This window comes from Poecilia reticulata, chromosome 13 (genome assembly GCF_904066995.2).
Source record: "Poecilia reticulata chromosome 13, P_reticulata-male-v2, whole genome shotgun sequence".
Classification (NCBI taxonomy): Eukaryota; Metazoa; Chordata; class Actinopteri; order Cyprinodontiformes; family Poeciliidae; genus Poecilia; species Poecilia reticulata.
In genome coordinates this window covers 23,780,805-23,791,303 of record NC_088842.1, presented here as the reverse complement: position 1 = coordinate 23,791,303, position 10,499 = coordinate 23,780,805, and the positions used below count along the sequence as shown (strand labels likewise).

The 10,499-nt window shown below is 36.7% G+C and overlaps 3 protein-coding genes across 3 annotated transcripts in view; 2 read left to right on the top strand and 1 right to left on the bottom strand.

Moving 5' to 3' along the window:
• The window catches only part of LOC103474876 (uncharacterized), a 264,378-nt gene that overhangs the window by 110,205 nt on the left and 143,674 nt on the right, over positions 1-10,499 (top strand). The gene's annotated exons all lie outside the window — the stretch shown is intronic.
• On the top strand, positions 300-3,975 carry vma12 (vacuolar ATPase assembly factor VMA12). The gene is made up of 6 exons (XM_008426150.3): positions 300-722; positions 808-881; positions 1,650-1,739; positions 1,833-1,875; positions 1,966-2,078; positions 3,239-3,975. Exons 1-6 carry the CDS (start codon positions 539-541, stop codon positions 3,332-3,334), a joined length of 600 nt encoding a protein of 199 aa, XP_008424372.1. The 5' UTR covers positions 300-538; the 3' UTR covers positions 3,335-3,975.
• On the bottom strand, positions 4,909-10,491 carry sebox (SEBOX homeobox). Its single transcript, XM_081614774.1, has 3 exons — positions 9,496-10,491; positions 7,929-8,134; positions 4,909-6,990 (listed from the first exon to the last, which is right to left on the bottom strand). Exons 1-3 carry the CDS (start codon positions 9,608-9,610, stop codon positions 6,295-6,297), a joined length of 1,017 nt encoding a protein of 338 aa, XP_081470900.1. The 5' UTR covers positions 9,611-10,491; the 3' UTR covers positions 4,909-6,294.

Below are 10,499 nucleotides of genomic sequence, written 5' to 3'. Positions count from 1 at the left end.
AAAATTCCGACTTTCCATTGGGAAAAATCATCTCGAACGCCGTCAGATTTCCCACGGATAAGTACCTCCTGCTATTCCCAGTTAGGACTTGTAAGACAGACATCACGTTTTAATATGGCCGCTTCTCGTATCAGCAGTAAGACATGGTGGAAACACGATTACTGTACAAAGCCCGCATGTAAGAGTGCGTCTAAAATCAATGTTATATGTAGCATCCACAACTTTAAACTGGATTTGTAATTGGTGCTGTAAATGTTATGTTGAAATTCCACTTTAACTGACGTCAAACCCAGGTTGGAGTTCAGACTTCCGAGGTAAATGGAACGCAACATATGTCACAAGACAAACATGGCCGCGTATATTTTTATAACATCGAGCTCCTAGTATTCGTTAAAAGCCAACATTGTATGACCTCAATTATTAATACAAACTGCGCGTTTCCAGGCACTTTGTGCGTAATTCAGAGCAGGACTGAGGATTTACACAGCTGTGTCGTTTAGCGACAGTCTTCTTAGTCTTTATTAGCTTCATCGACATTATGGCATCTTCATTTGTTGTTGGAGACAAATTCAGATGTCGGGTGACGGAGTTGCTGGGATCCCCGGACTCATCCCTGCCGGAAGGACTTAAAGAAGAACTGATGGAGATCCTGGAAAAACCAAAGCCAACAGTCCTGCCTTTCAGCACAGCAAGGAAGCTGAAGAAACACCTTCAGGATAAAGGTGAACGGAAACACGACTGTGGTGCTCAGTAATAATATTACATCCTTTCGTGCACATAAAGTAACTCTTTATTGTGTCTTCTAAGGCCATCCTTTCTATCTTCATCAATTACTGGAAGACAGCTCACTGCACCTGCCTGAAGTCGTGAAGCCTCCCAGAGTAAGAGCATTACTCTACATAACATTAACCACTCCTGGCCAACACTACATAATTAACATTTGTTGGAATATCATTCAGTATTTTTTATGTTATGGCTTCAAGACCACACATTGATGGAAGATGTAGCAGTGGCTAACAATGCAGCTCATATTCCACATCGTTAACCAATAACATTTTAGCACCTCCCTTTCAAAGGTAAGGCCATGCACGTCTCAGTGCAGTGATTATAAGTACAGAAAAAAATAATTATATTGAAATAAGTTGCATTAAAATATAGACTTATGTGTTGCATACATTTAACATCTAAGAACCAACGACATAAACAAATAAAATGACAAAATACTCCCTTGTGGCGTAGCTGCAGGAGGTTCATTAAGCCTAACTTGCCAATACCGATTTTTTTTATTTTGTAAATCACTAACATTGGGGGGTGAATATTGTTAACCACAACATTGGTTTTAGAGTCACCAAGAACAAAGCCCTGAGGAGTTCCATATTTGATCTTTGTTTGCTCATATTTACAGTTGGCACAAACAAAGTAGCTTCAGTCTGCCAAATAAAATAAAACTATTTCACCAGAGCACCAATAAATCCTAACTACTTTTCTAGACTATCGTTGAGTTTATTATAATCAACTGTATCAAATATGGCAATAAGATAAGGCCAAATCAAGATGTCAATTAAAGCACAAAGACCCTAATTTAAAAAAAAATGGTATCATTATTGTCTTAATGAATTTAAAGTCTTAACTTTTGGTTCTTGTTTCAGAATCCTGAGTTAGTGGCACGTCTTGAGAAGATCAAAGCGAAACTGGCTAATGAGGAATACAACAGGATGACGCGTAATGTCAACACTCAGGTGCATGTTAAAACTGTATGGATGAGAAAACACAATGCTGAACTAAACCTGCATCCATGTTCTTATCAAAAATATTTCTGTTTTTATTGTTAGGAAATGAACCGAAATGGCACACTTGCAGATTTTGGTCAGCAAGGTCAGTGTGTGATGCCTTCTTTCTTGCTCATGTTGGCAACAGGCTTTAAACTGTGTGACTTGAACTGGTTTTATTCCCTTTTCTTCTCAGTGCGCTCAGTAAAAGCAGTGGTGGTGACTGTTTTCAACTTCCTGGTGACTTTAGTTGCTGCTTTTGCTTGCTCCTACATGGGAAGCCAGTATTTATTTACTGAAACCGCAACGGTAAGGGAACATTCAGTCATACATGAATTCTAATCTATTCCAGCTATTGCCTTGTTTTTTAATAACAGTGTAGATTGAAATAATTTTTAACAACAAAAAAAAGAACATTCTGGAAATTGCGGTGTGCATGTTGAACTATACACATAAACAGTTTTTTCAAGGTAATTTTATTTATTTAGAACATTTTCAGCAGCAAGGCAGTTCAAAGTGCTTTGCACGAATAAGAAGAAAAAACAAATGAAACAAACCAAAAGAAAGACAAACAGGTAAAAGTATAAAACTACATATTGGTTCCCCATGTTTAATAAGAATAAACTAGTGGGGGTTTCTCTGGATTCTTGTTCTGATAAAAACTAGATTTTGGTTCTCTATGTTAGATCTGCACAGTGGCGCAGTTGGTAGAGCTGTTGCCTTGCAGCAAGAAGGTTCTGGGTTCGATTCCCGGCCCCGGTCTTTCTGCATGGAGTTTGCATGTTCTCCCTGCGTGGGTTTTCTCCGGGTACTCCGGTTTCCTCCCACAGTCCAAAAACATGACTGTCAGGTTAATTGGCCTCTCCAAATTGTCCCTAGGTGTGAGTGTGCGTGGTTGTGTGTCCTGTGTGTCTCTGTGTTGCCCTGTGACAGACTGGCGACCTGTCCAGGGTGTACCCCGCCTCTCGCCCGAAACGTTGGCTGGAGATGGGCACCAGCACCCCTCCCGACCCCACTGAGGGAAAAAGGGTGCAAGAAAATGGATGGATGGATGGATGTTAGATCTATAAAGTAGATGGTACTTTCTATGTTCTAGATTTGTAAACTAGAAGGAGTTTCTCTAGGTTTCAATTCCTTTTTTAAATAAGAAAATGCAAAATTGCTTAAAATGTAAAAACATAGCATTCATTTAGTGTAAGCCTCATCATTTGTTCCAAAAGATTCATCTGGAGCTTAAGAAATACTTCTTGCATCAACATGTGAAAAAGTAAACCTTTTGCTTTGACATATTGTGAAATATTTACATGTGAATAGCTCAGTCAGGCTCAACCTTCATGCTAAAAACTTCCTCGGTTTAACAAAACATTTCAGCCATATTTACTAGACACTTCATTTAGTAATGCACTTTTTTATTGAGTTAAATTTGTCCCTCACAGGCTTCTGTTAATTATCCCTTGTGTTTGTTTCAGAGGGTGATATCAGCTGTTATTGCTGCATCTGTAGTTGGACTGGCTGAGCTCTATGTCCTGGTCCGGACCATGGAGGGAGAACTAGGGGAACCATAGCAACTGTAAAAAAAAACAACTACATACAGATGTTTAGATTTTTGTTTTTTATTAATTCTATTTATTTTAAATACATTTGTTGAACTTTCTCCAGTCAAACATGATTGTAAGTTTTAACATGTTACTTACATTCTTCACTTGTTTGTTATTCCAATCTTTTTGTTTTTCTATCCTGTTGATGTTTTTGTTTGGTTGTTTTCAAATGCAATCATATCTAATACATTTTTTTCATTAAGACTCAATAAAACTAGAAGTTTACACCTGCAGAAAAAGTTGAAAACAGATGTAAAGTATTTTATTTTCTTTAATTCAGGTTGATGTTTGGGAATCAGCCTAGACAAAAAAGCAACAAAAACAAATCATTAACTAGCTGCAATATCAGACTCTGATACCTCGATGATCAACAACACACATCTAATTTAAAATCTGATCAGTTTTTTCCTGATCTGTTCTCCAGATATGAATTCATGTTTTTGTAAACCACACCACTCTTGTCAAGTCCTGATATATCAGTGGATGGATTAAAAGATGTAACCACATCTGGAATACAATAAAGTATCCTCCTAAGATCTGAGATTTGACACCCGGATTAAAGGTTTATTGAAAGATTATTTGGTATTAAAGATGATTATGATATAGAGCGATCCGTGTCCAGCTCTCCTGTCTGTCATGTTTGCCTCAGTATTATACCCCTCTCATGTAATATTTCAAAACTTAAATCCATGCCAAATTACTCGGCCTGTAAGCTGATAGACCTTGAGCTCTGGCTTTAATTTAGTTCTTATTTTTCTTTTTTCTTTTTCATTTCCTCTTGTCCATCTAAACCCCCTGATTCTTAGAATACAAAGAGTTATCGAAAATATTTTGATATAGGAAAATAATTATTCCTGTCATCGTATCTTACCCCCAAGTAATCATTTTAATCGGTATTACTGTGGAAGGATAATACTCATGGGTCACAGCAGTTAAACATGTCATGCAGGAAAACACAAGCCTGCATCTGGGAGGACAAAACTTCGCTTAAGGTTCACTTGAAGGTGGATCAAATGGTTTTATATTTTCTAAATTTAAAAATATTTAGAATAGATTTATGTTTGTTTGCTGCTTTCTGATGCTTTTAATCAGCCCACCTCCACATTTAAAGACTAGCAAAGATGTACAACAAAAGATTCCTAAACTAATGTATTTTTTGGATTAGTTTACCTAATTTTTTTTTAAGTTCCTGTATATTGTGGATGACTGAGATTTATTTATTTTTTTTCATAAAGTAAAATCTGCCATTTAATTAATCTGGCATTTTTATTGATGTTCAGCAGTATATGAAATAAAACAGTCGAGTTATTGTGTAAATTAGTTTTGGTTGAAGGCCTTTTTTTATCAGCTGAAAATAGTTTAAAAATCTTCATATTTTCATTACATTATTTAAGCCATTATGCATTTTGCATTTTACTATGTACTATTATATTACTGAGCTTAAAGCAGGTTAAGCAGTTACAGATTTATCAGCTACACCAATAGGACATTAACATTTAACCAGAATAATGCTACTCAAATAATATAAGTGTATAAACCACATGTCAAATGTACCTATTTGTTTTTCTTATGATGTTGGGCTGTTGGCACAAAATTCATTAAGTTTTGACAAAAAGGATTAAAGATGTTTTGTGTTTTCTGACATGTTTGAAATAAATCTCTTCTAATCCAATCTAATTTAATGCAATGGTCAAAAAATTCTATCCAACTTTTTTCAATTGGTAGCTGAAAACAAAAACACTGGTGTGCTGCAAGACTGTGATCAGATTTGAACATGAGGTGTTGCTTTTGACATCTTATACTTTACTTTATGTTGCCAGACAGATTTTACATTAAATTATTCACTGACTCTATAAGACTCGGCTTTCCAAAAATAAAACTGGAGTCAGTTAGAGTTAGCTACCTAGCAGGTTAGCTAGCTGGCTAGTTCGTCAAATAATAACCAAACAGTTAGCCAAACAGTTAACCCAAAAAAATTGTTAACCTGTTAGTTAGCCAGTTAGCGAACTAACTCAAACCCGATTTAATAAAGGTGGGATTTATTTTGTCACAAACAAAATAACCATACTGTGGTTGACTTGGTCTGATGTGAAATATAGCTCATCCGTGCTATGCGCATGAATTCTGGAGTCAAAAAAGTTCAGTAAGGCTCAAACCTTGTTTAATAAATTACTACGTGTAAATCCAAAAATACTTAGCTTCAGACAAACATTATTACAATGGAGGTGTCAAATAATGTCCTAATTTTTTAAAAATATTGATTACAAAACAGTACGACTAAACTGACAGACAACAACAGCAGTACTACTTAACTATCTGGTATAAAATCAGCAGGCAAGAAGGATAGGAACAAAAAAAACTTGGAGGTAGGACTGTAACTGTTAATTTAGTAACTAACTATTCTGTCCGTTTCTTTGACTTTTAATCGATTAATCAGATAAAAAAATTCTCTTAACCACTGAAGTCTTTTATAAACAATTTTAGAAATATATAGAAAGATGTAAAAAAACATGAATCTATTCCTTTTTCAAATAAGAAATTAAACATTTTATTGCCTAAAATGCAATAAAATAAGTATTTTCATTTAGTGCATGTTTGATCTTTTGTAGCAATCATCATCTGCATCTGAAAAATATTTCTGCTTAACTTAGCATCATTACAGTGTAGAACTGATCTAATAATTAGGTACCAGATGGATTTTTTTAGAATTTGAACCTGGTGAAGCTGTGCCACTCTAGGAGTTTAGGGTATTCACAGACAAAGGTAGGGTTTTTTTAATGCAAAAATGTATATTTTTTGTACAGTTTTGGCTTAATACCTGCGTTGCTCTTTCAGCAAAATTGCCCTTTTTAAATCTGTATACTTCAGTTAACGATTAATCATTTACTAAACTGGACAGCAATGGATCCAAATATGTTCATTGGTCATCAGAACTCAAGAAAATTAGTCACAATGGCGGCATTGTAGATCAGATCTGAGATGTATCCCATGGAAGTCTGAGGTCCTATTTGCGGATGATGATGATGATGATGATGGCGGTGACCTTGACCTTGAGTGACCTCCCAGTACATTGGTTGAGGGTGTGAAGGGACAACCTGGTCCACTGAGCTGTGTCCTCCAGCTCCAGCATTGCCTCCATACATGTGCTGATGGGTCAGAGGCGGAGCCAGGCTCTGAGGTTTGAAGTTCGTAAACGCCTGATAGGAGCGCGTGGAGGGATGGTGATGACTCTGCCTGCTGATTGGCTGCGGAAATGAGCCAGTAATGAAGCTGCTGAATCTCGAGCCCAGCTGCTGCTCTTCCTCCCAGCGGTGGCCGTCGGGCGCTTTGGAGCAGCTCTGGAGCAGCTTCGGGGGAGGCTGCTGAGGAAGGGACGGACACGGAGGAGGCGTGGACGACGCCTGGTTGCTGTAAATCTGGATCCAGTCTGAGTAAAGCGCAGGCACCTCCTCACAGGAGTGGCTCTGATCCTGCCTGAATATATCCGCCAGGCTGGTTGTGGCTGGTGGGTAAGCGGAGGCCCCATGTCCAGCAGGGGGCTCCAGGAAACCCCGTCCTCCCCCGTCGGACTTGGTGGGTCTGCCTGTTTTGATACTTCTGGCTCTTCTGTTCTGAAACCAGACCTGGTAGGGAGAAAAAGAGGCTGATCATCGGGTTAACGTAACTTTAAATTGGACTTGATGGGCTTTTCTACGGTTGAATATAAATGTGGGTAGTTTGTATTAAAGTAACTCAAGATGATATTTGATATTAATTGGTGAAAAAAATGAAACACCTTGATGGGGTCAACTGAAGTTTTTTCACCATTTAATATTGGTGACGATATATATATATTTATGTATATATAAATATATATACATATATATATCGTCACCAATTAGCATTTTAGTTGGTAAAAAATAGAAAAATATTAACTCCATTTTATATAAGTTTTATTGAAAATGCTTCCTATTTTATTCACATAACTATACACAGATAAACTATAACTGAATAGAAATACACTGAAATAAGAAAATAGTTGAACCAACTTAATTGAATTGCTTTAATTGGTAAAGTAATTCAATTAGGTTTATCCAACTTAATTTAAGTTGGTTTAACTTGACAAATTTAAGTCAGTCTTACTCAAATCATTTAGTAAACTAACAAAGGATATTTTTATAGGGTTATTTTGGCTCAGCCAGCCTTTATTTGCGAGTAGTTAGACAGGAAATTGGGTAATGAAAGAGAGGGAAGACATGCAGCTGAGGTAATCAGGGCAGGAGCAGCAGCCGCATCGAGAACTAAAATCGCCATATGAGAGTTGTGCTCTGCCCCTGCACCACCCTGGTCGGTGTAGGATCTGGTGGAGCTTGTGTCATGACGTTAGACGTAGGATACGAACAGTATTGAATTTAATTGTAAGTTGTCCTCACAAAACTAAAAGAATCAAGTGGGATTCATGTAAGTAAATCCATAACACGAATTACAACCCAAACGCACTTTTTAGAGAGTAATGAGCGTTTTAGCTCCTCACTGAGGGAACTCAGATTCTGATTTGTTAAAGTTGGAGACTGAATCCCACCTGTATCTTGCTCTCTGGCAGGTGTGTGTGTGCAGCCAGCCTCTCCCTGAGGGTGATGTCCGGGTACGGAGTCACAGCGAAGGCCTGCTCCAGCTCAGACAGCTGGGCTCGGCTAAATATGGTCCTCTTCCTCTTCCTCTGGCCCTCCATCAAAGCCGGGCATCTGTCCGGCTCCTGAGAGGACGCAGTGCTCTCACTCCGACCATCTTAGAGCAACAAATCACACAGAAAACTGAGGAAAATAATTACACTACAATATTTACAACATGTGTTAGAAAAAAAAGGGAATAAATGGAGAACTGTTTTGGTGGAGGAAAGATTTAGGACACATAACTCAAAGTCTGTACAAGTAGAATTTATGTTTATGTTATGATATTTAAATTTATTTATTTATTTATTATTTAAGATGGAAACCACCAAATGCCAAGAACAGTAATAATCGTAAATAGACTGAATTTATTTGGTGCTTTTCTATTCATTAAAACTCTATGTTGCACACATTCATACATCGATACATCAGCAGAAAACTTGTGGCTAAATGCCTAGAAGCAACTAGGACTGAAACAATTAATCTGATTAATTGTGATGAATCAATTATTGAAATAACAGTCAACTAAGGTAGTAATCAATTAATTATTTACTGGAATATACAGACTCAAAAAAGGCTAATGACTGAATAAAACACTGAAATCAGAGCAGTTAAGCTAAAACTGTACAAACTACACATTTTATAAAAAGCTTCTTTCTTTGTAAATATGTTCCACTCAGATCTGTCAAAAAATAATTATTCCCTACAATATATTGATGTTAAATCAAGCAGAAATGACTGAGCTTTTCACATGCTGACATTTGACGTTTTTTTTAAGTTGCATATTCATCCTTTTTATGACCAAACTTCCAAAAACCTCCAAAACAGCTGAAACGCTGAGTTCCTTTAAATCAAGGTTAAAAACCACATGCAGTGTTGCCTTTGATTAAAAACATTTATATATTTGATAATAATTATTCCTGATGATGACATTTGACAAAGTGTAATGTTTGCTTCTTGTTTTGTGATTGGTTACTGTATTATATTCTTATAATACAGTATCATAATTGAACTCAATTATTGCTAAAATAAACTTGTAGAAATGAACTTGACATGATTTTGCTTCAAACGACCAAGTGCACACTGAAGGAAAGCAATGTAATTGCAACTTATGCAATAAAATCTTTATATTTTTTATGTCAAAAAGTAATTTACATTTTTAGGGTATTTTTTAACTGTACAAAATAAGCATAAGTGGTTAAATGAATAATCTCCAGAATGAGCCATTTGTTTAATCATTTCATTGTCAGAATGATCAATTATTAAAATAATTATTAGTTGGAACCATAGAATCAACTACTCCTTCACACTGAGCCACATCCAACCATTATTATTATTATTATTATTATTATTAGTAGTAGTAGTAGTAGTAGTAAAAATATTTCTTGTATTTTTCTTTTTCCAATTAGAAACTATTTTCACCTGCAGATGACGGTTTTGTTGCAGTAATCTAACTGCGGTCAGCAAACTGCAAGCATCATCTCCTCTCACCTCTGCAGGCCTCCTGATCTCCAAACAGCATCTTCGGATCCACCAGCTCCTTCTGCTGCTTCTGCCTGATCAGAGGGAACTCAGAGTCCAAAAACGCGGCCATCGCTTCTTCACCCGCGCAGAGACGCAAACTTCTGCCGCGCCGCGTCCGCAGAGGCTGACAGTGAGGAGGAGTCGGGAGCTTGTTATATCCCGCTCCAGATTAGACGGGGCTCTGCAGATGAAGGTGTTCCACGGACCTCGATAATCCTCAGTTATTGACAGACAGGTTTTCATATCTCATCGAGATGTCTTCGGCTGTTTCCATCATAGTTACACAGCTTTGCAGCTTTGTTCAACACACTAATATCTGGGAATTCGGTTAAAAGAATGGATGTTATTAAACCCAACATTATTCCCTTTTTGTTGACCCAAAAAATTCAGTTTGATGCTAAAGAAAAAAAATCTTTATTTTTACCAAATGTTGAGTATTTTTCTCCAAGTAGGTCATGGGGTTTTTTAATCTAGTAAACTCTGATCACCCCCATATCCCCACAAACAAGTCGCAGATTAAGACTCCTGATAATCTTTGGGATCAACATGACATCATGCCATCATATAAATATACCTCGTTTCAGAGTATATATCAAGTATCATAACATTCTCAAAATCTTTGAACTTGATTGAGGCACATTTAAATTGACAATGCAGTTTTTATCTTTAGATTCCAGTGTGATACATCTTTTTAAACTTTATATTTTTTCATCTTTACCGCATTAAATATTTTCTCCAAACTCGTTCGGAGATGTAACATTTTCATTTTTTTTTTTATTGTTTCCATATTTTTATGCCTGTACTGTCGTAAAAAGTTTACCTGGAATCAAAGAGATGACTGAAAACCCTTCAGCATGGTGCTGCATGTTACCACTCACAACTATTATTTCCTTATCGAATCATTTTTATTTCAGTTCTTTTTTTTTCCAGCATCCTAACAACACAACAACCCACAGCAT

Bases quoted from the DNA above. Each gene is read 5' to 3' on its own strand.
- vma12 (XM_008426150.3), top strand. From the start codon at position 539: ATGGCATCTTCATTTGTTGTTGGAGACAAATTCAGATGTCGGGTGACG. The intron at 882-1,649 runs GTAAGAGCATTA...TTCTTGTTTCAG, and splicing joins AAGTCGTGAAGCCTCCCAGA to AATCCTGAGTTAGTGGCACG. The intron at 2,079-3,238 runs GTAAGGGAACAT...TGTTTGTTTCAG, and splicing joins TATTTACTGAAACCGCAACG to AGGGTGATATCAGCTGTTAT.
- sebox (XM_081614774.1), bottom strand. From the start codon at position 9,610: ATGGCCGCGTTTTTGGACTCTGAGTTCCCTCTGATCAGGCAGAAGCAG. The intron at 8,135-9,495 runs GATGCTTGCAGT...TGTTGCTCTAAG, and splicing joins CTGCAGAGGTGAGAGGAGAT to ATGGTCGGAGTGAGAGCACT. The intron at 6,991-7,928 runs GTGGGATTCAGT...TCTCCCTACCAG, and splicing joins TGCCAGAGAGCAAGATACAG to GTCTGGTTTCAGAACAGAAG.